The 27,909-nt window shown below is 51.3% G+C and overlaps 1 protein-coding gene across 1 annotated transcript in view; it reads right to left on the reverse strand.

Moving 5' to 3' along the window:
- SORL1 (sortilin-related receptor, L(DLR class) A repeats containing) overlaps positions 1-27,909 on the reverse strand; it is a 138,538-nt gene that overhangs the window by 7,009 nt on the left and 103,620 nt on the right. Inside the window, exons 27-44 of the mRNA XM_004689165.2 lie at positions 23,958-24,065; positions 22,484-22,615; positions 21,554-21,685; positions 20,952-21,086; positions 20,261-20,416; positions 17,944-18,093; positions 14,288-14,419; positions 13,275-13,401; positions 12,981-13,150; positions 10,751-10,863; positions 10,424-10,528; positions 9,654-9,726; positions 8,036-8,118; positions 6,734-6,830; positions 4,095-4,279; positions 2,363-2,482; positions 1,400-1,564; positions 151-325 (exon numbers count right to left, since the gene is read on the reverse strand). Coding sequence (XP_004689222.2) covers positions 151-325; positions 1,400-1,564; positions 2,363-2,482; positions 4,095-4,279; positions 6,734-6,830; positions 8,036-8,118; positions 9,654-9,726; positions 10,424-10,528; positions 10,751-10,863; positions 12,981-13,150; positions 13,275-13,401; positions 14,288-14,419; positions 17,944-18,093; positions 20,261-20,416; positions 20,952-21,086; positions 21,554-21,685; positions 22,484-22,615; positions 23,958-24,065 — 2,358 coding nt within the window. The remainder of the gene's footprint in view (positions 1-150; positions 326-1,399; positions 1,565-2,362; positions 2,483-4,094; positions 4,280-6,733; positions 6,831-8,035; positions 8,119-9,653; positions 9,727-10,423; positions 10,529-10,750; positions 10,864-12,980; positions 13,151-13,274; positions 13,402-14,287; positions 14,420-17,943; positions 18,094-20,260; positions 20,417-20,951; positions 21,087-21,553; positions 21,686-22,483; positions 22,616-23,957; positions 24,066-27,909) is intronic.

The following is a 27,909-nucleotide window of genomic DNA, read 5'->3' on the forward strand; positions in this document are numbered from 1 at the left end:
CCCCCCCCCACCCCCACACACACACCATCCAGGCCTGCGTGGGCACTGGAGGGTGGTGCTGGCCACCAATTCAATGGGAATTCCACGTGTCAAGGAGGCCTGGCAGCATGTGGGGCCCGGCCTGGGAAGGCCCTCAGTGCTCCTGCTCACCTGTAGTGATTTTTATGCTGCTGTCTTTGCTCATGTTCCCCAGCTGGACAATGACATGGTATTTCCCTCCTGGCTCCAACTTGTTCAGGGTGTACTCCACAGTGCTGTTGTGGGATATCACTTTGTAGTTCCGGTCGCTCTTTCTTATTAGATCTTTAACCGCAATTGCGTATAACTAGGCCAAGGGGGAAAAAAGAAACTAAACATCTTAATAAGAACCAGAAACCTGGCATTTTCTCTGGGTCTTATCAAGGATGGCTGCTGTGACGTAAGCGTTTTGGTGGCTGTGACCCATGGCAGAGGCATTTTGAATCTCTACGCTGATGTTATTCTTCAGAAAGCCTTTGATGTCCAACCTCAGATCAAGAGTCACTCCCAAAACTGTGCATTGAATTATAACTGGACCCAAAATACGTTTAATTTGACATCAACAGATAGATTTGGACAGGTAAGAAAAATTCAAATCCGGGGTTAAACTTCTGTATCTCCATCACTGTAAAAGTTTCAGGATGCTGTCAGAGGGGATAATAAATGAATGTGTTTAATCTTAACTAAAGGATTAAAAAAAAAGGTTCACTTTTCTTAGGTTGCCGTTCATGTAGATGGCGGTAAGAGGAAACTAAAGGGACACGTAGTAAGAACAGGACACATCTGTCAGGAGCAAGTTGCCAGTCAGGGTCTTAGTAGCCATGAATGTATATGGGCCTGGAGGGGCAGAGAGGATGGAGGGAAAAGCAGCCCAGACATGGGGAAAAGGAAGTTTTCGGAGAATCCAGGCCTTTCCTTTAGAACAGGAACAAACTTGTAAAGGCCCAGACAAATAGCTACTTTAGGCTCAGAGGACTAGATGGTCTCTCCTCTAGGCACTCAGCTCTGTTTGCAGCGTGAAGTCCTCACAGATAACATGGAAATACTGGGTATAGCTTTGTTCCAACACAACCTCATTTACAAAACTGGGCATAGGCTGCACTTAGCCTACAGGCCATTGTGTGCCAACCTACTTTGGCGGGTCAGGGAGGGCATGTGAGAAGTCAGAGAGGGAGCACAAAGCAAGATGGCGGCCGGAAAGAAGAACAGACAAGTGACCACAGAGAAAGGCACCCATAGGCCCCTGTCGTTGGTCAGTCAGAAAGGGGGAGCCCTGTTAGCTGCAACCACCACGCCTAGGTTTCTTGTCCCACGAAAGAACCACCCCCCCCTCCCAGCCACACCATGAAGGAGCAAGGCTCCTGGGACACCAGGCGCTCACCAAGTCCTGGTCAGGAGAATCATACGGGGATTCCCACTTGATGACAACCGAGGTTTTGCCAGTGTGGACCACGTGCAGGTGGCGGGGCGGAAGCCGGCTGTCTGGGATCATCCTCACCACGACGTAGTCTGAGGACGGCCCTTGGTAGGGCACCACCACCCGGACCTGAAACCAACATGGCAGCTGAGGAATCTTCAGGAAGCCTCTTTCCCACGAGAGAGTGATGTATGCACACAATTAAAATTGCATCACTTTCAAAAGACAGAAAATGTAAAATATTTCCCTGCCCACCCACATCCCCAATTCAGCGCTACCACTGCTATTATTTTTTCCGGCTTCCTTCCAGACATGTCTCACACATAGATAAGCAGACATTTCAGATACATACTGATGTGTATGTGTGGCCTGTTTTTCTTAAATTTTGTTACACGAATGAGAAAACATTGCCTTTAGATGCTTTTTACTTCTTGCCCTTCGTGATACAGCTTACAGATGTTTCTCTCTCAGCACATTTAGGGCTGCTGTATTTCTTTTGGAGGGTTGCCCCACACTCCATTGCAATGAAGGATAAACCATAATATTTTTAGCCAGCCTTCTCCTAACAGGCATTTGTTTCTAACCTTTCACAATCACAAGCAACAGCAAACCAAACATTTTTTTCCATATGCCTTGGCACATAGTGGAGGTATGCAGGCTCGGGCCCAAGAAGTGGATCTGATGCAAGCCTGTATCTATTCCTGTGATCCACCAGCCAGGTCTCCACCTGCACAGTGGAGCTGTGCATGCCGAGCGGCCGTTCAGGCAAGAACCTGATGCTTGTGAAGAGGAGCTGTCTTTGCATCACGCACAGGCCTCCTGGACTCTGCATCTCCACACCCTGGGTTTGAGTGAGGCACCCAGGAATAAAAGACGTTCCTTGCAAAGCAGAAAACACCTCTGGACTCTCTGGTGCAGGAAGCTTACCAGAAACAAATACTGCTCGTCCTCACTGACAAAGACCGTTTTGTTGTGGAGGGGCGTAGTCAAGCTCTTTGGGTTTCGATAGAGGTCAAGAAAGGATGTGGCGTAGAAAATGCCATAAACCTGGCAAAAGAGAAAACAGGGAAGGACATTAACTCATAACTCAGTGGCCAGGGACCTGTTCTCTTGAATCCCTTAAACTCCTGGGAACCGCTTCAAATGAGCTCGTGAGAAGTTGTCACGCGACATCCGTTTCATCAGCATTGACACACGTTGGCCCAGGCACCCAGCTCGCTCCCACAGAGATAAACATCATATGCTCCCTGTCCTCGGAGTTCAATTTTTGAGGCGAGATGGGCAGAGAAGACACAAAACATATTTATAAATAACAACCTGCACACAGAGGATGTTTGCAGCTATACCAGCACCATGAGCCAAAGGAAAAACAGGGGGATCAACACAGAAGAGGGGGTGCTCTCCCAAGATCATGTGCAGGGGTGGGGAGCTGAGAGGGCAGTGGGAAGGCGGTGCACACCGGCAGCTCAGCAGACACCCGCTCCTCCCTGTCCTCCTTCATGGAGCCCTGGTTCTTGCTGGTACTTAACTCGAAAAGGCCCCTTGGAGGGACAAAGAGCCCAGGGTCAGCTGGGGATCTGCTCGTTCCTGACCCTCCCTCCTGGAGCAGAAGAAAAGCTTCAAGTCTAAAGTGTTCAACCAGCCAGACTTGACCTCAGATTCACTCTATTACTTACTAAGCTTCGACTCCAGCCAGCAACTTCTCCCCAGCCCTTGATCCCTGTAACAGGGAAACATTCGCCCCGTGGAACTGATGAAACAATTAAGTGGGAGAATGTGTGTAGAGTTTTGTATGGTGCCGCCCACAGTGCAGTAAACCCGACATCTCCTTTCCTCACTGATCTTACTATTGCTTGTGAACCCCACTTTCTGCCCAGGAGTCAGTCCCATACCCAGTGCACCCTGGGGACACCCTCAGAAGACAAAACACCACTGAGGAGTCACTAAAAGATCTAGATGCCTCTCCACCTGGAAAACACTCCCTCCCTTCCTTTGTTTGGGACTTACAAGCCAAAGAGGCAGACAAGACGTCAGATAGGAGGAGGCAGCTGGGAACACGTCGGGAGTTCAGAAGGGAAAGAGATCAAGTAGCAGGAGAACTGGACCTGACTGCACAGCAGAAGGAGGGAAGGACATCAGGCGAAGAAAGAGCACAAGCTGAGGAGCAGAGGCGGGAAGGGGTGGCAAGCACCCCAGAAGTCAACCTCAAAGCAAAGGCCACAGTGGGAAAGAAAAACGCCAGACCGAAAAGAACCGCGAGTCTAATCACAGCAATTCAAAGGGGCACCTCTGGGGGGACTGGCCCCAGCAAGCAATCTGCAGGTCAGGGAGTCACAATAGAGGGAGAGCCTGGAGGGGAGCAAGGCATTTAGCTGCAACACTCACTGTCACTGCTGTGACCTCTCACCACACCCTCTGCCCACTCCAGATCTACTGAGCCCAAGCAACAGAGGCACCTCCTTTGCAGGAGCAAGGTGTAGAATGGGGTTCTGGGGCTAGGGTGTCAGGTGCCTGTAGAAGTAATCCAGAGCTGACCCAGGGAGCAGCTCACGTTTGGGGTGAGAGAGGAGGAGGCAGCAATGAAGAGAAAGCCCTGGGGCGACTGGCATGAGGGCGAGAACGTCCACACTGGCTGGAAGGGTCCTCTTGGCCGACTTACCACATTCCTGGGGCCAGTCCAGGTACATTCCACCGCAGTCTGGTTGATGGCCTTGGCTTTGAGGCTGGGAGCTGGTGGGCGGACGCCTTTGGTCATGACATGCTCAAAGGCCAGAGGACTGTCCCCCAAGTCAGTCTTGGCCCAGGCGGAAATCTCATAGGCCGTATGTGCGGTCAGGTTGCCAACTGCGGAGACAGGACAAGGCGAAGATGCCAGGCAGGGCAGGCGTGTTTGTGCCCGGTGTGCATGCCCCGTCTGATGGGCTCTCCCAGCTTAAGTGCAGCTTGCGTGCTGGGACTCTCACTGTGTTACAGATTCCTTCAGTGACTCATTGGTGGGGCCTACAGTTAAGTCACTGCAGGGCGCTGGGTCACTTCTTTCAAAAGGACCATCTGGGAAAGAAACTGGTGCAACATGCCTGGAGAACCTCGTGCCTTTGTACAAGGGCCTCGCAATTCTTCACAACCTTCATGGAGTCATCCCATGCCAACAGAAGGGGACCTAAAGTTGTGTATACAGAGGACAGCCACTGCAGGGCTTGTCACCGCAGAAAAAAATGCAAATACTCTGACCGCCCAGCAAGGGAACAACAGGAAAATATACTGTGTTCACTCCACATGCCACAGGGCATTCCTGGGCACACCACCAGCCACTAATCTATTCCATGACCCTGGAAATTCTCACAGATTCATGCTAAAAGGGCAGACTCCAAAACTGTATATAATATTATAATATTATTCCCATTTTTATTTTTTTTTAAAGATTTATTTATTTATTCATATGGAACTGGGGTACAGGCCAGAGATGCAAAGGGTGAGAGGATTCACCAGAGACAGAGTGGGGAGCAGAACAGGCAGATCGACGAAGTACACTGCTGAGGGGAGCAGCGGGCGGGCCAGGAGAAGTCTGCCTCGCCATGTGGTCTCCTCCGGGGCAGGCGGGATCGAACCCATGCGGAAGTGGTTTAAGCTTCCCAGTGCTGTGCTTTAACCTGCTGCGCCACCAGGGAGGGGCCCCATTTTATTTTTAAAAAATGAATAAAAATAAAAAGACTTATCGGGCCTCCCTGGTGGTTGCAGATGTTAAATCTCAGTGCTATCAGTCAATTGCCAGCCACCACAGCACGAGTTCAATTCCGGGCCAGAGAGCTGACCCACATGGCACGGCAGACCTCCCTCTCCTGTCTCGCCCGCTGCTCCCCTCAGCAGTATATTTCAGTAGAGCTGCCTGTTCTGCTCCCCACTCTGTCTCTGGTGAATCCTCCCACCTCCACCCCCCACAACTCTGGCTTAGACCCCAGTTTTTATATGCATTAAAAAAAATAAATCTTTTAAAAGACAAAGTGGTCAATGAAGAAAAAATATATTAATTTTGGAGACATCTGAATGTGCAAGTGGTTTGGAGGGTGAAATGAAATTTAAAATTTTCACTAGACTTTGCTTTCCAGATTGCAGGGAAGATGTTATGGAGATGATCAGAGGGGTAAGTGCACGAGGACGGAGAGACTTAGGAACTGAAGAACTGGGGTTCAAGCCCAGGCTCTGGGACTGTGGCAAAGCCTCGGGTAAAACCTTCAGACTCTCTGAATCCATTTCCCTGCTTGTAAGATGAAGAAAAATAACAGTATATTTAGAGCAGCTGGTCCTCGGAGGGATTAAAAAAGAAAATTCTTGTGAAGTGCTTGGCATGAGGCCTAGCAGTGAGCTGGCCTTTCATATTTTGGGCCATAGCTCATAAGCCTTTTGTTCCAGATGCTGCCCATGTCGACCCAGCGTCACTGAGACAATGGGATCACACACGGCGAGGGCGCGGCCACTCTCCTCTGTGAGACAGGCTCACCCCACAGAGTGACGCCTGGAGCTGTGTAAAGGCCGCAGCCACGATGCCCAGTGAGGTCCTGTGCACAGCGTGTGCTTGGTGCCATCTTACTCTTGCACAAACTCCTCAGGGCCACCTCCAGCTTCAAGAAAAAGACAATGGGCATACAGCACTTGTAGGAATGCAGACTTGAGCAGAAGCACTTTGCAAACGGGCTAGAAAGGGAAAGGAAGGAGCCCGCAAGTCGTTCTCAGCACTCAAAGGCAGGCTTGGGCACTGACGGTCTTAACTTCGACACAAATGAAAATCCTACCTTTAGCTCATTTTCAGATATCTTGATGGAGACTCACTGTTAGCACAGGATAAAGGCCCGATCATGTCCTTAGCTGACCCACTCACTCCACAAACATTTACTGAACACCAGTAATGCACTGTGCTCTGTGCTACCTCTCAGTGAACCAGGTCAGAAGAGAGAGACAGGTCACTAAACCGAGGAATGTGTTCGTTTGGAACTCAGAAACACAGCTGAGAGGGTTCGTCGGGCTTCTTCCCAGTTCTTTCCATTTCCATCACGGCCAACAGTTTAGAAACAGACTTGAGGAACCACCAAGGAGATCCCCCACTAAAGTCAGGAGCGCTTTACAGTCTCCCCTGCAGATAGGAACCTGCCCACCCAGAGAAGTCTTCCTCCCTTCCTCAACATCGCCTCACCTGCCCCCGGGTTCCACTGTCAGCAAACAGGGGGCTGCCCAGCAAGGGAAGTGTGCACTCCACCCTGGCCCCTCCTTCCTGCTCACACCCCACAGCCTCCAAGGGGTTACCTTTGTGTGACAATATGCTTCCTCGGAAGTTCATCGTTCTCTTCTCTTGCTTGTGGGTGTCAAAGGCCCAGAAAAGGTTCACCACATAGCCATTCACCTAGCAAGAACCAAGACCCATGTCACCGAACAGCACCGTCAGCAAGCCGACCACATGCAGTCGCCTCTCCAGCTTCCTTGGGCATCTCGTGTCTCACAATGGATGGCTGTTTCCTTGATCTTTAACCCGGTTTTATCTGTGCCACTATTGCAGATTTAGTTGTTACTGCAATGGCTGGGCTGTCTCCCTGGATCTCTGAACAAGAGCTCTCTGTGCTATCATTTATTATTTAGTTAGCCCCCACCTACTTCCCAAAACCAAACCATCTAAAATACACATTTAATGTAACAATGGGGGGGGGGGAGAAGGAGACGAGATCCAATTATTAAAGGCAGAAAAAGGAAAAACAGCCAAGGTAACGAAGTCATGCTAGTTAAGGAAAAACTGACGTCTCCCGCGGCCCTTGCCGTCGAGATCCGGGGTCCGTACGAAAGGGCCTCAGAGCTCACTGACTGACCACAATACACCCGTGCGTCAGGACAGTGGTTTTTCCGAGTCCTGAGCTCATAGGAGGGGGCTTGATCCAAAGATCTTGATATCTGAGACAATAATCAAAATGTAAGCGTTCTCAAGACCAAAAGCCGTGCACGTGAGGTCCACAAAAGGCCATGTCTTGCACTGACCATTTCTGAAGCCAGCTGCAGTTCAGTGAAGAAGGACCCACCGTGGCTTCACAAATGGGAAGGCTGTGAGAAGGACAGAAGAGAATGTTCCGGAGGGGAGGTCTCAATTTGAAAAACCACAGGGACGCAGGTCACGATGGGGAAGGGGCTGTGGCCGGCCACACAGAGGAGTCGGTGGTGCGTGAAGAGGGGACCGCTGGGTGGATCTACCTGGGTCTATTTCCAAGGTATTTCCTCTCTTACAAGACTCTCTCCCACTGTGGGAATCTCTACATTAGCGCTTAGCGCCAGGAAATCCAATAAAGCTGAAAATTACAGGGCATACATATTCTGTTAACACCAACTCTTTATTTGCACTGTGGCTGTGAACCATTTAATTATATAGTTAAAAAAAAAAAAGGCACCAGCAGAATAATTACATATGAAGATTCCAGTTGTTCTTGGTGGGGAAGGAACCCACCTAGTTGTGGTCTTTTTCACTGGGCCAGTCACCTGTTTTTCTTCCTCTCCCGTACTCTGCTGTCTCAGCTCCCACACAAGGCAAAGCCCCACCCAACAGCTAGTCTGAAATTCTGATGTTACCTTGATGTCACTCTCTGTGGTCAGGGTGAAGCTTAAGGAATTTTCAGTGTAGCTGTCAATGTGGATATCTGGCGGCGGAATCACTGGAAGCAAAAAGGAATTCAAAGAGAAAAGGCATGTGATGAAAAGTGAGCAAGGCAGGACTTAGCAGGTTTCAGCTCCCTAGACAAAGCCACCCTTGAGCGGGGATGAAAGGACTTTTCTGTTTGCACTTGTCTATCTCTTATACCAGTGTCTTCCCGAAGCCAAGGTTGGGGCCTCAGTGTCCAGATCAGCCACATGAGTATCCTGGCCAGGTTGGCCACCTAGCACGTAGGTGGATGAGGAAAGTTCCATTATGTCACCAACCCCAAACAGCCCAGTTCCAATCTGGCCTGAAAGCCACAGGCATTATGGTACATGCCACCTTCACTGGTGTTATTAAGCTCCCCACAACCTGGAGTCCTTTTTGCAGACTGACCACAGAAGAGGCCCTCAGCCATCAGTTAGACACACGCAGGCAGACCTGTGTTCCAATTCCCGACACTTGTCTGTGTGACTGGAGCAGGCCTGTGACCATGACTGAGGCCGAGCCTGGGGACAGGACCTGTGCCGGACAGAGGCGGCAAAATCTACTCCAATGAAGCATATCAAGTGTCCAGCACTCCAATGATGCTCCCCTCTCTGCCTTTCCAACAAAGCCCCAGCTATGACAGACTGAAGAGCCCTGGAGTCCCTGGCTTCCTGAAAAGCCCAGAGCAGTAGGGACAAGTCAAATCTCCAAGGCGTGCCCCAGCCACTCTGCTGGCAGACACCCCACGTCCAGGAAAGCCCTGAGGCCGAGAGCAGGAAACCACTCGAGGAGGCACGTGGCAGCCTGTCTCCCAAAGCACGTCAGAACCTTCATTTCAACTGCTTCGATTCACTCATTCATTAACTACTTCTAAGTTCCTACTTGCCCCCAGTTATAGAGTGAGGAAGCCAGCCCACGCACACCTGTCTCACGAGACACAAGCAGGACACGCCTCAGTCCATAGGGCAGGGCGTGGGGGAAGGCAAACAGCACAGTGGTCAAGGACACAGGCCTGCAGTCAGGCAGGGCGGGCTCTGACACCAGCTGTGTCGTGGCTTGCGTGGCCAGTACCTGACTTAGCTTTCTACGCTGTTATCAGTTCCTAGCAGTGTACTGAGGTTTCAAGGCGAGGGCAGCCAGCCAGAGGGCCCGGCTCTTGGCACGTGTCAGCACTGACAGTACCAGCTCAGAGGACACCAAGTCGGTGCCCCTCGGAGAAGCGACAGGCATGGGCCTCGGGCTCATTCAAAAACGTGGGGAGGTACACAAAGCCGCCTCTGCCACAGCAGAAAGAAGGTGCTAGCAGGGATCACAGGCCCCCACTGGGGGCCTTCGGAGACCCCTTCACACGACGGCGTCATAGTACATGCTCGGTTCCAGGAGGAACTCACGCAAGTCACCCAACGAGACTTCGCACCCACGGCACGGTGGAGACACCTGAGGGTGCCAAGTTGAGGGTGCCTGAGGCGGCCGTGCGCAGTCATGTACTCTGCTCTCCCTGCCTTTGCGGTCACTTCCAAAAGCACCTGGGCCACCTCTCCATCTGCAAATGCTGGAGTCATTTACCTTTTCCCTGGGTGGTGGTGATGGATTTCGAATCGCTCCAGTTTCCTATTCCACGACTAGTCACTGCAGCCACCTGTTCAAAACACAGAATTAGTATGAAATGCAGGCAGCAGACCATTCAGCAGGAGCTCCAGTGAGCTCGCAGGGCGAGACTTGGGCAAGCAGGGTGGGGGGAAAATATGCAGGATATTCAGGGGCCCCGGTGACTGAATTAAGAGGGGGCGAGGCAGTGAGAAGGAAGCTAGGTCTGGGAAGTGAGAAGCTGGGTTGTACAGCTGCAACTGATGTCTGATGTCAAGGTTTTTCTAAAGGGCCCGGAGGATGTCATCGGCATAATGGAATCTGTGTGTGCACTTAATGGTCTCAGCCAACATGTTTTGCACAAAATCTTTTTCTGCTTAAGAAATTGATAATATATTTGGAAAGAACCCGACACTAGCAACTTATAACTGCCACTTATAGCCCTGCGTCGCCCTGCACTGGTGAGAAGCAGAGTAGAGGGGCCTAAGTATAGGAGCGAAACGCAGCAGAACATCCTGGCTAAAAGCAGACTGAGCTGCGTCACATAAATTCTCAGTTATCTGAGGGCGAGAGCCTGGCTTCAATGCACTAGCTTTCACAAACAGAAGAAACCATGGCTCCCTCTCCCCAGCCCAGGCCAAGGCTCAGGAGTCAGCAGACGAGCCCTGAGCATCTCATGAAGGCGAGCGGTGTGAACCCCCAGGAAACAGCCACCGCCAATCTTGTTCTGCTGAAATGGGTGCACTCACTCTGACGGTGTACGGGGTGTTGACCGCTAAGTTCCTGATTTCCGTGACGTTACTAGCAGCCCTCTGGGAGGCCCACACCTTGGAACCACTCCTGCTGTATTCTACCTGAAGTGGGGACAAAAATATATGAGTTAAAGACAACCAGAGATGAGGGCATCCTAACACCTCAGTGGGTGGAGCGGAGGAGGAGGCAGGGAGACCCGTGATCTCTAAGGATGGACCTGATCACTGATGAGGCGACACCATAATCACAACACGCGGTGGCTCCGACAGACAAGAATCTCCAAGCACACACTCGCATACATGGCCCATCCGGAAGGTACTTACAATGTACTCTCGAATGAGGCCATGGGTGTGGACGGGAGGAGTCCAGTGGCCAACGATCACGCCTTCCACCTCCCTGTGGAGTGACAGCTGGAGATTTTGAGGGGCGTCGGGCACTAGGAAAGAGGCCACTTGGTATTAAAACCATCCGTGTTTTGGCTGACTGGAGGAAACCCCTCGCACTTAAAACAAGAAAGCATCAAGAGCAGCAGTGGGACTTTGCCACCAGAGTGGCTGCTAGCTCGGTCTTCGCCTGGACAGAAACCCTTTCCTTTCTCCAGAACACAAGCTGTGCTGCCCCCACAAGGTCACAGCTTAGAGGAGTCTGAACCACTTTGAGGCTCACAAGCGCTGCAGGATGGAGTCACCTGGGCAGGCTGAGTCTCCTCTGGCCCTGGACCCTCAATGCCCAGGACTGAGCCTCAACTAAAATACCATGGGTGTGACTGCAAAGGTGTACGACTGCCACAGTGCCAAACGGTGTTCAACTGAACAAAGAGCAGGTTCTGCACTGGCCAGAGCTGGCATAGTCAAGACGTTCTGCCCTTTTTTGAGACTGTGCCCAGGACCAGCGTGGAAGTTGCACACAAACCCAGTGATACTTTGCTGACCAAGTGCAAAGTGCAGGCCAGCTGCAGTCTTCACCCATGTGGGTGACCCCCAGATGAATGCTATGGGGGGCGGGGAGCTAAAGGCCTGGCTCACAACCTCAGAACAACCTTAGGTAAGGTCGTTACAGAGCTAAGTAAGGCGCTCCCTGGTGGTGTAGCAGGTTAAAGCACGGGACTAAGAAGCAAAAGCCACTCCAGCATGAGTTCGATCTCTGCCTCGGAGGTGACCCACATGGCACGGCTGACTTCTCCTGACCCGCCCGCTGCTCCCCTCAGCAGTGTACTTTGTCAATCTGCCTGTTCTGCTCCCCACTCTGCCTCTGGTGAGCCCTCTCACTGCCCCTGCATCTCTGGACTATTCCCCAGCTCTGTATGTAGAAATAAATAATTCTTAAAAAAAAGAGCTAAGTAAGTTAAAAGGAGTTAGGCACGAGAGCCAATCAGTAGGACCTATGTGCTTAGAAGGAGCGAACACATATGCACACCCACACACACAAAGGGAAGATGGCCATTTTCTTCAAGGCCAAGGACAGAAGCCTCAGAAGTAGCCAGCCTGCGACCACCTTGATCTTGGACTTCCAGGCTCCAGAACTGCATGTGTACCAAAACCTTCTTTCTTTTTGGTTTGAACTGACCGACTTGGCTTAAGTCTTGAATCCCAAAGCATTCCCCTGGGACTCGGAGGAAACAGTCTACCCCAGCTCCTGTCTTCTCTGCCCTCACCCCACACTGACATCCCCACGTGACCCTGAGGCAGGCTGTGCACTTCCGCCAGGACCTGTGAACAGGATCTCTGCTTAAATTTCCCTCATGCATTTGGGTTCACAGTCGAAACTCAGGGGCTCTACTGAACAAAATCCTAACGCATGGTTCTGATGGCAGATACAGATGAGCCCACAAAACTCAGCAGGGTTCACTCACTGGGACAAGCACAGTCGCCAAACAGAGAGGTAGCAGGGAATCTCCTGGACACATTTGGCTACACTTCTTTCAAACTTGGCCACCATACTTGGGACATGGGCTCGTTTAATTAAATATGAGGAACATAAGGAGCTCGCCAGGTACCAGCGACTGAAGACAGCTACAGAAGAAAGCAAGGTAGAAACTAGGCAAGAACTGAGAGAGGACAACGGTGGACAGGAGCTGAAATTAACCTAAAAGGCAGAAGAACATCATCTGCCATAAGAGAGTAAGTATAATTTTTAAAAAGATTTATTTATTTATAACTACAGAACTGGAATGCAGGCCAGAGGTGCAGAGGCGGTGAGAGGCTTCTCCAGAGATAGAGTGGGGAGCAGAAGAGGCAGATCTACGAAGTACACTGCTGAGGGGAGCAGCAGGCAAGACAGGAGGGGTCTGCCTCGCCATGTGGGTCACCCCCGGAGCCAGGGATCAAACTCGCACTGAAGTGGCTGCCGCCAGCTTGCAATGCTGCGTCCTGACCCGCTGCACCACCAGGGAGGGCCCGAGAATAAATATTAAGCAGTTCAGATGAGGCCATAAAACTCAACCGCAACCCTCAGGATCCACACAGCACAGGCAGTTAGGTCCCGTGCTCTGAGCACCCCAATAAACCCATTGCAGATCTAGTACAAACCATAATAATAAAGTCTAACACTCACAACCTTCCGGAGTCCTCAGCGTCACAAAGTCATTGCTGCTGTGCACCTTGCTCAGACACTGGACCTGAACTTTAACCTGATACGTGGTATCCGGCTTCAGGACTTTTAAGATCATGTTGGTTTTATTGCTGTGGGTCTCCAGAGCCTTCCATACACTTTCTCCAACCACTCTGGCCGACAGAATAAAGACACCGTCATGTCAGAGCCATGGAGGTGGCAGACAGGTGCCCATGGCACCCTGCCTACTGCAGAGTTACAGGAGCCCCGGGGCAGCGAGAGTGTGACGGGACCGACCTGTAGTAGACGTTGTAGACGCAGGAAGCAGCAGGCATTTTCTTGGGGCGCATCCAGGTCAGAGTGACATCCCCAGAGAAGTCGGCTGTCCACTGGAGGTTCTGTATTTTGTATACAGTCAATTCATCTAGAGGGATGCAGGGAGGAGGAGAGAGAGTGAGGTGTTACAAATCCTCGGATTTCAAAGGACCCATGTAGTGCCTTGATTTTAGGTAGATGGAAGATCCACAGGGGATGGCACCCACATCACCTACAGCACAGCAGGTAGCGGGCCCCTTCCTCAGGTCTCAAGTCCCATCACATTTTCCCTCAGACGTCACCTCCTTTCCTTCTGCAGGGACAGAGATCTGTTTCTCCACCACAAATGTTTCAAGTTGGGGTTGATGTCACAACAGGATTTATTTCTCTTGATCGACTATCTGTGAATCAAAACCTAACTCCCAAGGTGAACAGTACTAGGAGGCGAAGGCCTGCAAGAGGTGATTAGGTCATGGAAGAGCCCCGATCCGATAAATAGAATTAGTGTCCTCATAAAGGAGACCCCAAAGGGCCCCCTGGCTCTGCTCACTGTGTGAAGACACTCTGAGCAGGCAACCCCCTGTGATGCAGGAAGTGGGTCTTCTCCAGTCTGCTGGCACCTTGACCTTGGACTTCCCAGTCCCCAGAAGTGTCAGAAATCAATTCCCACTGTTTATAAGGCACCCTCGGCCCTGTTCTACAGGCCAGAAAGGACGACGTTCCTAGGTGTGTTCCCAGATAGAAAGACCTTGTTAACCCACCTACCGCCCAAGGCCCAGCGGGGAGCACATGTACCCTTGGGAGACACGCCTGAGGTGAGATTACCATGTCCTAGCAGAATTCCAGCTAACCTGGCTCCTATCAGCGGTGGGTCAAGTCTCACCTCACTTGGGGCTTGAAAGTTAGGCAGAAACCTTCTCTTTTCAAACGGCTGAGAAACTCACAGCCTGATGGCCAGAGGGTCAGGCCACAGCTGAGCCCTGGGCAGCACTCACCACTGCAGCCATTCTCGTCACTCTCGTCCGAGCAGTCCAGGAAGCCGTCACAGCGCTCGGAGAGCACGATGCAGGCCTCGCCATCCTCACACCTGAACTCCATGCTCATGCAGGTCAGGGTGCTGCGTGTGGCTGAAACACAAAGAGCCTCCGTAAACCCACGGGGAGTGGGACCCACAGAGAACCAGGCGTGGTCAGACTAAAGGAACGCAGCTTGCAGTCTCTGAAGCTCCTGCTTCACAGTCCACCCCGGGATGGAGGAGCGGTCGGCTCCCGGGGGGCACTGGGATGCCAACCTGTTTCACTTTAACTGTTCGACTCAACCTTCACAAGGGGGGAGAACTTTAGGGTCAAACCAAGGGGGGTCTGAGTCCTGGCTGTGGGTGCACAGGAGACACCTGCCTGATGCAGTGCCTCCCTTTCCCCTGGTCCTCTGGAGTAACTCTGCCACTCCTCCCACATCCACAGGGAGCAGGTAAGATCAAGCACCTGGAAGAGAGCCTAGATGACAGTCAGAGATCTGACGTGCTGATGGCTGCCAACTACTGCTAATTATTCTGTGACGATAGTTAGTCTGCTGCCCACAGTGACGCTGGTTTCTCGTTTCAGTTTAAACTAGTAGCAACAAAATGAGCAGCAATCTTAAGAGCAAGCCCACCCTGTGGAGTATTTTAACTGTGTATAGGTTTTAAGGTCACTTACTGTCGTTGAAGGGTAACTGATAGGCAATACCACATTCATCTCAGATTTACAGTGTAATGATCCAATATGGTGTCAAAGTATTTTTGCCAGAACACGGAATAAAGCAAAGAGCTCTGGTAGCTGAGGAGGTGTGCAGTTCCACAGCCGAGAACCGAAATTCTCTCCAGTTCTGGGAGATTTAAACTCAAGAAAGGCTCAGAATGGCAATGACAACTGCAAATGGTGCTAGGAGGAGCAAAGATATCGGCTATAGAAGCCAAATCTGCTGCTCCTGACTGGACAGCCAGGCCCAGGGACAGTACTTCAGGCCTCCAGTACACAGTCACACATGCCTGAGGCCCAGCTACACCAGACCCCAACCGGCCAGAAAGCAGGGACTAAACGTGATCTCACGCTTCCAAGCCGAAGACGTCTGAGTCCTAATCCTAGGCACAGTCAAGTGTCACCCTGCAAGGCTAGGGACCTTGTAGGACTGGCTAACGCATTACGATGTTGACCGTGGGGCTTAGCCTCGATTATCCAGGTAGACCCATCTAATCACATGGCTGCTGATCCTTAAAAGCAGAGAACCTTCCTGGCTGTGGTCAGAGAGGAAAATGAGAAGACAGAAGGAAAGGCAGAGATGGAAGACTGTTGGCTTTGGAGACAGAAGAGGGGGCCATGAGCCAAGAAATGGGGCGTGCTCTAAAAGCCGGGAAAAGCCAGAGAACAGCCTCTCTCTTAGAGCCAGAGTAGTAGGCCTGCCTCTATCCTGAGTCCTTGGTGTTAGGCTCCTGATCTACGGAACTGTAAGATAATAAACAGGGCTGTTGTAAGACAAAAGTTGGTGGCAATCTGTTACCAGGCCATGGAAAACTAAAACACACTGAACCTCTGTTTGTGAAACCTTACATGGCAGAGTCTTCCTTGGTCTCCTGAGTTCAAACTGTAATTTCTCCATGAAAAGCAGGAATAAACGTTCTTGCTACCTCTACAATCTCCAATATTATGAATCATGCAGAACTCCAGGTTTAAAAATAAATAAGTAAATAAAATCCATTCTCTAAAGTAGGCTAACTAGACCTTCAAATTCCTTCCGGGTATTGGCACTAGAAGAAATGAGCAAAAGGACCCCTGGAACCATTGTGGTAAGCTGACAGTGGCGAGTCCGCACTAGCGGTCTCTAGAGTTTCTTCTCTTTGGGAACTTGCACAGAGCGGATTCCTTCGACCTGTCCCAAACCTAGTGAAGCAGCAACAGGGAGCTAAGCACGATCAGGACTGACGAGGCCCCCAGAGGTTCATCGGAACTGGTGAGATCTTCTGTTCCAGGGCAAGAACAGCTAGTCCTGCATTCTGTCTGAAGCACTGTATTCACTTTCAGAAACTAGAAAAGCAGATAGGAAAAGCCACAGGGGGTGGGGTGGGTGGGTGCCCTCAACTGGGGACTTTTCATTTGAAGGGCAATTAAGAGTTCTTTGCATGAGTCTCTAGGGTAGAGGTTCAGACTCCAATTCAATATTTTTTTGAAGGACTCTCTCATATAGTAATTCTCAGTGGGAAACGGGAAATCTCAAAACCACTTGCTGGCTTTTGCAAACTATAATTCCTTATCTCTAGGAAAATCGTTGTATTACAGAATTCTGTTCTATGATGAGCTGAAATTGGTCCGCCTTGGGGAGATCGGGAGGGGGACTTAGTTACAGATAAAATGCACTTCAGGAATAGTTCTCAGACCTTTTCTTGATACTCTAACAGACTCAGAAGCCCAAGATCAAATTTATCCATCCCTCCATCCATCCAAGCAGCCAGCCGGCCTTCCATCCATCCAGCTATTCATGCGTCAAATGAACATTTATGGAGCCATGAAGCAGGTATTACTCCAGATGCTAAGAACATGGTGGGAAGCAAACAACAGCTCTAGCCACATGGAGATCACTTCCACTGAGAGAAGCAGCAAATAAGAAAACAAATGTGCCATTTCAGACAGTGATAAGCATCGCAAAGGAGCGTAAAAAGGGATGTAAGAAAGTGCGTGCGTGCGTGCGTGCGTGCGTGCGTGCATGCGTGCGTGTGTGCGTGTGTGTGTGGTGGGGGGTTATCACTTTGTACCAGATAGTCGAGGGGGGGACTATGGTCAGAAGAGTTATTCTAGAAAATACCAAGCTTCCCCATCACAGAATTATCCTCCTTGGTAAGAATGTAGTAAAATATAACCAAGTAACACTTAAGTAGTAAAGCTCATGATCACTTGAGATATCTTTATAAAACAAGCCTCAGAATTTAAAAAATGGGAAAACACAGGTATTAGCAATTGAGCATCGGGTTTTCATTAATGTCTGAATATTCTTAAAACTGATTATTCAACAGAGGATTAACGGGCACTCAGAGAAGCAGGCGATGGCTGTCGGGACAGTTATCAGAAGGATCCTGCTATGCTATTCTTTCCCGCTGTGATAAGGTCACCAGATGAATGGGTTTAGCAAAGGTGTGGATACAGCACATCTAGACTCTAAGACCCTCAGTACGTAACATCCTGGTGAATGAGTGTGATCTGAAACAAGCTATAAAAAACTTCAAGAAGACCAATTAGTGAATCAGTCTCACCCAGGAGGAAAGTCCTATCTCATTTCCTCTTTGTTAATTACTTTCAGTGTTCATCTGAGCGCAGGCTTGCCTATTTGGCTCAGACGTTCCTGCTGTTATTTCGATGCATGTGAAGGTCCATCTGTTGGATGATTTTAATGTCCAGAGGTCCACTCTGTTCATTCTTTGCGTTGTGTCAAGTTGTATACTACTGGTTATTTAAGTTCTGTTCTTTGGGAATAGTCCAGGCTCAAGGAGACATTCCAATATGGCGGAATTTGCCCCAAGGATAATGGCAGCCCAGGTTGTCACTCACTATACACGAAGACAACACCTGGCCCACATGTCGGAAGAGCTACAGCCTCCCACTCCTCATCCCCGGGTACTCACGGCAGTTGTCCTCATCCTGGCCGTCCCTGCAATCCCGATGGCCGTCACAGCGCTTCCAGTTGGGGATACACTTCTTGGGCTGGTGGCACTCGAACTCAAATCGGTCACACTGCCCAAGCTGGGTGGGAGTGGAGGTGGCGGTGACATTAGCTAGAAGAATAATATTTTTAATATCACTCTGTGGACTTGAGGGAGCAGGCCAGCAACAGCCCCCAAGCCACGAGTTGGGGGGTGTCGGTGGTTTATGAGCCACAAAGGGGAACGGTGGAGAGAGCCGGCAGGTGGGTGACACATGGGGATTTGACGTTATCCTGGCAGGACCCCACCAAAGACAAAGGCAGCAGCACTGCAGATGCAGGCAAGCAACCTGAGCGAACGAGAGCAATCATTAACGAAGGGACAGCGTGTCAGTCCTGTAGTGTGACCTGGATTCTCAAACAGGTATCTGCAGGAACCTCTAAAAAACTGCTAAAACAAGTGGTGGAAAGGGGGTAAAAATGAGGCTTGTACGCCAGGCCAAGGTGAAGTCAAGGTGAAGCCCAGTGCTAGGCTCAGACAACAAGGTTAGAAGTTCCAGGAGGAGGGGAGGGGAGGGAAGGGGGAGGAAGGAGGAGACACTGGAGGGGGAGGGGCGGGCTCAGGCATCAGTAAGCGGGAGGTAAATCTGGAAGGGACATGGCAGGAGAAGGAAAGCCACTTAGGAGACTTTTACACTGAAAAAATAACATCTGAGAGCTGGAAACAACACAATGTACATTTGCACCAAAAATATACAAAAAACAGAAGTCACAGAAGCTGGACCCAGTATCTAAGTAGGCATCTGTTTACTGGATTCAGAGTTTTCTAGTTTATTAGTGTCCTGGCCAGAGTTTCAGTAGCCTAAAAACAACTTAGGAGCAGGCAATGAAGACCCTGAGAAGACAGATGAGCCTTGGGGGCCAGAGCAGATATTAAAAGACCGGCTTCTTTTTCACGGTTTAACTTGGGACACCGTCTATTTGCCTGTTACTGGGGTAGACACAGTGGTGGATTCTAAGCTGTCCGCAGACCCTCCCAGAACAAGAAGTCTGCATGATTATGATGGAAGAAAAGGCTGACACCGTGGGATGATGGGGAAGATATGGCAGGTCATAGTTGCGAATCAAAAGAACAATTGGTAAGTCCAATGAGAGTGGAGAACAAATCAACATCAGTTAAAGGACTCAATGGGCGTTCCCCGGCGCTGGGGCTGAGAGGAGAATACCCTACTTGTTCAAAGCAGTGAACTTCAGTTAAACTACAAATCACATGGGGTGTTCCTGGACTCCATCCAGAAATTCCCATTCTCCATTTTTCATAAATACCCAAAGTCAATCCCATTACAGGGGGACTTTGTGACATACTCTGAAAAATACTAGTGCCACAGCTATAAAAGGCATGCTTCTATTTCCTATGATGGGCAGTGGGCTTCATGGAAAGCAAGTCCCCAAGAAAGGCAGAATCCCTGCTACAGGCGAGCAAGCAGAGAAGCAGCAGGTCTGAGCAGAGCAGAAGAGCCCGGCTTGGCAGTTATAAGAACTACAGGCAGGCAAGAAGGCATCAGCCCACGCAGGGCCTTGGAAACAGGACTCAAAGGTCAGGATCGTCCTTCCGGATTTTAAGCCAAGAGGAAACCATCCATTTCGGGCAGGAAAGTGACAGGTGAAAACAGCAACAGGAGGAAAAGGACTGAGCAATTACCTAGCCTCTTCTATAACCTCTTTCTAACTAGAAAGTTGTAAAGAGAATTCTGTTCAGGAAGGGAGACCACTTTCTTACCTCTTGCAGCCCGCAGCTAGTAAGCATGGGGGGGTTCCCCAGCACACCCCATACTCAGTGGGGTCCCTCGCCTACCCTGCCTTTGACAATTCCATACCATCCGGTGCTTCTCCATACTTGGCCACTAGATGGCAGTGCTTACCCTTCTTTCAGAAGGATGCGCCCAGACTCGCAGACTGAAAAATTGGGCAATTCCCCTGAGCTTTCAACACACACACAAACATCTCCTTATAATTCCCACTGTAATTTCCTGTGGCGAAAGAAGCAAAGGTGGCCTGACCTCGGTCGGGGTGGAAAGCAGGAGGGGCTCGCCTTCTTTGCAGGAAGGTCAGAGGGCAGTTAGAGAAGCTGAGACTCTCCGGTTCCCAGTGCCCCTGGGTCTCCCCGCTGATGGGGAAGAGGAGGGGCAGTGAGAGGCGGTTGGCTGCCAGCACTGAGCCTGGCCATGCTGTGCCCACGGAGCACCCCAGAAGCCCTCTCCACAAAGGCGGGTGTCCCGGGCAACACGGGGCCCACTCACGCGGCGAGGGGCAGGCTTCCTCGTCCGAGCCATCGGAGCAGTCCCGGTAGCCATCACACACCCAGCTGTCCATCACGCAGGAGCCGCTGCTGCAGCGGTAGTAATTGGGCTGGCACGTGGAAGGCGCAGGAGTCGGGGAGGGGAGAAGATGCGAATCTGCGAAAACAGCAGACAAGCACCCCGCGTGTCACGAGAGGCAGGAGGCGGCCAGAGGCGCCCGATCGCCTGCAGGTGTGCTGGCTTCGGCCACCCCAACCCCGGGCGACCAGCAGTTCAGCTAAAAGCCACTTACACCCAGGTACCGGGTCACTGTATTCTTTCCCCTTTTGGGGAATTTTGTTCCCCTGCCACATTTGATGGGGGCTAATATTCGGATGAGTCTGCTTTTGCAGGGCAGGACCCAAAAGGCAGGTCTCATGCCCTGAGATGTGGTTGCTGCTGGCCTGCAAATCACAGCGGGGGAGGGGGCTGGGGGGAGGGTAACCAGGCCTCCCAAGTGCCCACTGTGCTTGGCAAAATACAAGCAGCATAACCCTGGACACAGGAGACCTGACACCAATTTTTAAAATGGGAAAGGAACAGAGAGAGCCCAGGGTTATTCACCCCCAAATCCCTGACTGAGACAGCAGAGTTCTGTGTGGCCGGGAGAGGGGGCACAGTGTCCCGAAGTGAGCCCAGGCCCAGCTCACACCTCCACAGTCCTTCTCGTCCGACCAGTCCCCGCAGTCGTTCTCCCGGTCACACTTCCACCGGTTGGGGATGCAGTGGCCATTCTCACACTGGAACTGGAAGTAGCGGGAGCAGTTCGGGGCTTCTGTGGGGTTTTCTGGGGAGACCAAGCACACCATCAGAGGCCTCGCCTGCACCAATGTGAACAGAGAGCTCCAATTCCACAGAGTTCCTCAACGCCCACATGCCAGGCAGCCTCTGTGCCCCAGCAGAGAAAGATAAGCTTCTGGGACCCACAAAACCCATCTCCTCGGGGTCCCATTTCATGCTTGACACTTCACCACTAACTTATAGGGGAGGGGGCACATGCCAAGGTATTCACCATAATTCCTTATCGACTGTTTTCCTTATACAGGTGAACTTCTCAGCTCAGTAACAAGGAAATGAGCCCCTCAAACTCCTGCTGGGGGCCAGGGCTCCCACTTCAAGGAAGCTTCCATGATGATTCTAGAACTAGGCTCATCACTGATGGGAAGCAAAGTCTGCACATGAGTGTGCTGGAGAGCACCCCAAATGCAGGTGTCCCTGAAGACGGAGAGGAAAGGGGGCAGAGCCGAGTCTCACCACAGTTGGCTTCGTCGGAGTAATCTCCACAATCATCCATCCCGTCGCACTTCCAGATCAAACTGATGCACACACCATTCTGACACTGGAAGCTGAGCTCGTCACAAACCTTGTGGAACTCTGGGTCTTGGGCTAGAGAAGGAACAAAGTGCTTGAGAGCCTGGCCACTTCTCCCCAAAGCCTCCACAGTGGCCAGCACCCCCACCTGTCTAGCGCGAGGTTCTGTCAAATACAGAAGCCCAAATCCCAGCCCCTCTAGGGAGGCCCGTGCACGAGGGGCTTCAGAGAGGTAGCTGAGTCTCAGGCAGGTCAAGGGGTGGCGTGAGTGTAACAGAAGCTGGTGCACTTATAAGCAAAGGAGGTTAGGACCCCGGTGACCGTATTGTCAGAGCACGAGGAACAGCAGAAGGCAGTCTGCCAGCAAGGGGAGGCGCCTCCGAGGAAGCCACCCCTCTGACACCCTGACCTCGGCCCTGCAGCCGCGTGTCTTTCTGCTGTTGAAACCACCCGGCCTGTGGTCCTCTGCTGTGGCGTTCCCAGACTCATGCGGCACCCACCACACACAGGCGCTGCTTGAGGAAGGGGCCAGGCAGCCAACAAGACAGAGCCCGGCTCGCACCAGTCTCCCATCCCCTCAGTGGGACACGGGAGTCAAACACAGGTGACAAGTGTGCAAAATGGGGACCCAGGCTGTGAAAACCACCGGAGCAAGGCCTGGGGGCTACTGCTTTCTCTGCACACGTCAGTGGATAGGAAGTAGTGTCTCTGAAGCAGAGGTGTGCCCTTCTCCAATAAGGCAAGGCAACACACTCAGTCAAGATCTGTAAACTGGGGGAAGGAGGGAGGGGGTGCATCCCCGGGGGTCCACTCTGCCCCCACCCCCAGCAGCTTCCTCAGTCACCAGGCTACCCTCAACCCCCAGCCACTCACAGCATCCCGCGAACGCAGGGTCTTCGTCCGATCCGTCCCGGCACTGGACGATCCCGTCACACACCATGGTGTGAAACAGACACTGCTGGCGGTTCTTGCACACGAAATCCATGAAGCGTGTACACAGGGGCTCTGAAAGGGGTGCAGTGAGGAGGGAGGGCGGTGAGTGTCCAGGGCTATTGGGCCAGTGCCCTACGCCAGGGACCAGTGTGTGTGTGCAAACCAAGGTAAAAGCATTTGCCATGAAGAACATCGTTAAGCTCTCAAAACAATGCTGACTTTATGAAGGTCCTGCATCAAAGTGAGATCACGGGGTGACGGCACCAGACACTGCCTACCGAGTGCACACAGTGATGAAGCATGGAGCCAGAGCCTAGTCTGGCGAGGAAGCCCATGGGCTTCACTGCTCTTAACAACACTGGGCCACTGATACAGGGCTGGCAAGCTCCGAGCAAGGCCCAGGGTCATAGACTGATTATACCCCGTCCCCAAATTGACATGGTGATGCCCTAATTCCCCTTTGGAGATGGGGCCTTTAGAGGATTACGTTTCCGTGAGTCACCTCAGTGGGCCCCCGAGCCAACAGGACTAATGTCCTTCTCAGAAGAGGAGAACACAGCAGAGACGCACACAGCACGGCGAGAAGCCTGCAGAGTCTAGACTGCAAAAATCGGGTGTCCTGGCTCTCCAGTCTGCGGGCCAATTCGCACATTTTGGATTTTCCAGCCCATGTGACCACGCAGGCCAGCTCTTTAGACCAAATCGGTATGTGCACACAGCAGATACAGTGAGCGTGCAAACGCTGCAGGTTTGCAGTCACCGCCTCTAGCAATCCTCAGTTCTGTCGCTCCACACAAAGAGCCAGAGATGTCCGCAACGCCAAGGCGGTGGCTGCTCAAGGCCCCTGCACGGGGCTGGGCTCCCCAGAGCCCCGGCTGTCCTCAGGCTTCAGCCTGAACTGCACGTTAGGCTCATCCAAGGGACTTGCCACCCCTCAAACCCGAGTCACTATAGACTAAATCTGCATATCTGGAGGTGAGACCCCGATTCTTTAGAGTTCTCCGAATGAATCCAAGGTGACTCAGAGGAAGAGATCCACTGCCCAAGGTAACTAACTTGTCTGGGTATAAAGAACTGTGGGGACAAAGAGGGGGTGAAAAGGTAAATGCCCCAAAATCCACAACGCCAATGAATTTGAAAAAGTAGAAGAAATTAGTGTCTGGTTCAGAACCTCTGGCCAATCCACAGAACATACAGTCAACAATTCCACACTCACCCCATCCCGGCCCTCCCTGTTCTCCATCCACAACCCCTCTCCTGCCACTTTCTGCCTTTAAGAGCCCTGGCACAGCGCTCAGGGCCAACTTGGTCAACAGCAAGCCACCGGCAGGGGAGGAGGAAGTGAACGGACCTGGCCTATAACATGCTCATCTCCTGCGGGCTTCAGGTGCTGGCCGGGCAGGAGGGGACTCACCGCAGTGCTGCTCGTCAGAGCCGTCCGAGCAGTCCCGCAGACCATCACAGTGCTTGCTGGACGGGATGCAGGTGCCATTCGGACAGCGGAAGCCATTGCACTTCTTCTCTGAAAGGCAATTCAGGGGCGGGACCATGACCAAGAGAAGGCAGGGCCCGCACAGGAGGCCGCGGGGACGCAAACTCCCAGGGAGGCCGCCCGAGACAGCCTCGCAAGGTCGCAAACGTAAGTGGAAGTTGACCCAGCCGTGCAAACTCTAGAAATGTACTAACACATGTGAAAAATAACTGAAGAAGGCGGCTAGTCATTGCATCCTGTCTGTCACAGATTGAAACCTCCCACATATCCACCGAGGTGGGGTGTGGGGGATCTTTAGTGGACTCTGCAAGTGCAACATGACAGCGAGCACCAGGTAGAGTGAAAAAATGAGAGGAAAGACAACATGCTTAGCAGACTGCAAAACAGGACAAGAAATACATTAAAATTTGACTCATCTGGGCCCTCCCTGGTGGCACAGTGGGTTAAAGCACAGCACTAAGAAGCTTAAGCCACTTGCGCATGAGTTCGATCCCCGCCTGCCCCGGAGGTGACCACATGGCGCAGCAGACCTCTCCTGACTGCCCGCTGCTCACCTCAGCAGTGTACTTCATCAGTTGGCCTGTTCTGCTCCCCACTCTGTTTCTGGCTCTCCTCTCACCACCCCTGAGCCTCTGGCCTGTACCCCAGTTCTGTATGTATAAATAATAAATCTTTAAAAAAAAAAAAAAAACTTGACTGACTCATCTAGCCACCGACATACCATCCAGACAGAACAAGACCTGGAAAGTTGGGGGCCACAGGAACCTCAGCCTCGGCCACATTGGTTAGCAGGGAAAGCATGGTTGGGGGGGAGCCTGGGACCCCGGCGGGCAGGGTCAGTGCCCACAGGTGTCGCCCTGCTTGCTCTAGAAGAGCTGGGATGAGGCATTAGCATGCACTTCCCCCATCTGTCAGTCTTGGTAAACGGTGGGCCTCCATCTGTGAGCAGACTCAGGTAGGTGCTGCCGAAAGCAAGACTGCGGCTCTCCTAGCACTGATATGGTGCAATCAGGCTTCTCCAGAGTTCCCGGGGAAGGAAAGACTCCCACAGCAGCGTGTGACTGTGAAGGGCAGATTCAGCACAAGAGGCGAGGAAGAGATTAAGGGGGTATGTGTGGAGGAGAGGTCCTGCGCCTCCAGCTTGAAGCCACCTGGAGGAAGTTCATGAAAGGCTACAAATAAAAAATAAAAAGAAATGTGTACATATGTGGACCAAGATCTTCTTTCTCTGGACACAGGATAAGAACTGGGCAGACAGGCAAAAATCCCTTAGTGTATGCTTGTGTATACTTTTCCATTTTTAACCATGTGAATGTGTTACCTACTCAAAAAATTAAATTTTTTTTTCTCTTTTGTTAAATATTTATTTGTGCATACAGAACTGGGGTGCAGGCCAGAGACTCAGGGGTGGTGAGAGGCTTCGCCGGAGACAGAGTGGGGAACAGAACAGGCAGATCGACGAAGCACAGTGCTGAGGGGAGCAGCGGGCGGGCTAGGAGAGGTCTGCCACGCCACGTGGTCACCACCGGGGCAGGCGGGAATCGAACCCATGCAGAAGCGGCCCCAGATTCTCAGTGCTGTGCTCCAACCCCCTGCGCCACCAGGGAGGGCCCAAATTAAATATTTTTTAAGGAAAGCTTCAATGAATAGAAAAAAAGGAGGACATGACTCATTATTATGAAACCCTGGGTTTTTTTTTTTTTTCAAGTTCTCTCCAAAATCACTCATCATCTTAATTTTCTAGGAATTGGGATTAATCTAAAGCAATCGACACCAAAGCTCCCTTGGAAAGAGCGCTCCGGAAATGTTAAGTGCCTGGGGTTTCATAATTCGTCCCAGGGGAACTACAACTGAGGTGTCTTGATGCTTCGAGCCATGTTCTCAGGTCTAGGCGGCCCCCTTTCCCTGAACACAGAGCTGCTCCAGATGCCAGGCTCACAGGGCAGAGTCTGGGGAAGCCCCGGGGTCACTAGCAGAGCTCCACAGGGCAGGTGGAAGGCAGCGGATACGCGGTGCTCCTGGAAAGAGACACTATTCTAAGGAAGTCATTTAAAGAGCAGAAAACAAAACAAGCACCGTGGTGGGGCTAATTGTCACTCATGTCACTAAGCAGGAGACGCTGTTTAAAAGAATGGATCAAAATGACATGAGACAAATTCCAACTTATTAAAGAGGGAAACAGCTAAAAAGTCAAAATGCATTGTCAAGGGAGACTCGGAGGAGACAGACCATAGATCAGAGAGGAGAGCAGAACCTTCGACCAGCAGTTCCTCTGAGGAGCATGCCGAAATCAGAAGGACCTTCATGGAGAGCAGGCTTCCTTTCTGAGGGCAGGGAGACTTCCCATAGAGAACCATGCATAGCTCAAAACTGTCCAAGGTATAACCAGGGAATGAGAACGTGAACAAAGTAACCGTCACCAGGAGCGAACATGCAGGTGCCTGAGAAATGGTAACTATGGAAAACACAGCCACACTGAGGTATCTCTAATATTAGCATGCATAAGGAGGAGGATTTATAGGCACAAAACACTGATGACCAAGCCATGGCAACTCGGGACGGATGGTGTAAAAGAGAAAATAAAATAGAAGTGTGTGTGTGTGTGTGTGTGTGTGTGTGTGTGTGTGTGTGTGTGGTGCCTGACAAAGATCCCCTAAAATATTATAGCTTCCAGTACGACGGAAGTGTGTTTGTTCAAATGAGGTCATTCTTAGTGGGGCCCAGAAGGGTTTCAGGAGGGGGAGCTGGTCTCCCAAAAGTAATATCAAGACACAACAGGTGCTTGGAACTTAACCAGCCTCCTCCCATGCCCTCTATCCTCCAGTAAATGACTGGTCAAGTCTAGGGAATGAAGCCTCCACAGAAGCCCCTGAAGTGCAGGGTCCCAAGAACTTCCAAGCTGCTGAACACTTTGAGGTGCTGGGCAGGAGACAAGTCTGAAGAAGGCATGGAAGTCCCACACCCTTACCTGTGCCCCGCCCTACACGTCTCTTTCCCCTAGATGTCCTCCTCTATCCTTTATCCTGTCCTTTTATGACTAAACAGCACCGTGTTTCCCAGTTCTGTGGAGTGTTCCAGCAAATCATCCAAGCCTAGGGGTGTGGGGATCCCAGTGCATAGCCTCTCTGTCAGAAGTACAGACGACAACTTGGGACTGGCAGATGAGGAGGGTTGGGGGAGTGGAATCGTGTAGGGTTGAGCCCTTAACTTGTGGGGGACACTATCCCCAGGCAGTAAGCTCAACTGTAGGACAGAGAGCAGGCTTCAGAGAATTGCTTGGGATAGAAAACACAATTTGGTGACCAGAAGTGTCATGAGTATTCCATGAGATGAAACCTTAACACCAGAGGAGACACACAGGTGGAGTTTTCCCTACAGAGATGGCACAAGGATAAGAATAGAGAACCTTCAAAATTCTGACCTTAAAAATGTATTTTACATAGTTTGTGTGTCAGCTATTTGGGGGCTGCTTAGTGTTTATTCTAAGGGTCACTAATGAGCACCAACATTTAACCCCATTTCACTGAAAGCCTTTTTTTTCCCCTATAGGAATATCGAGCTGTTTTCGCAAAGGACGGAGAGCTTCATCCTAAACCTGCTATTTCCACTAAGACTGTTCCAGGGTGGCCCAGAGTGGACTGGGCCGCCTGTCTATGGGGCCTCACTCACATGCTCACAATTTGGTTACACTGCAGGGACACACAAAAGGGTCAGTAACGGGTTTATTTACAAAAGGGGAAAGGAATAGGAAACAACCTAGGGAAAGAGAGCGGAATACAAAGTAACTGGAATACCTTACAGCTAGGCTGACTGAAGACACCAAGTCACACGGTCTGGAGAGCTGCTTCCCGAGCTAGAGAGTGTGTGAAATGCA

This window comes from Condylura cristata, unplaced genomic scaffold, assembly GCF_000260355.1.
Source record: "Condylura cristata isolate star-nosed mole 26May11 unplaced genomic scaffold, ConCri1.0 scaffold00025, whole genome shotgun sequence".
In the NCBI taxonomy this organism is placed as follows: Eukaryota; Metazoa; Chordata; class Mammalia; order Eulipotyphla; family Talpidae; genus Condylura; species Condylura cristata.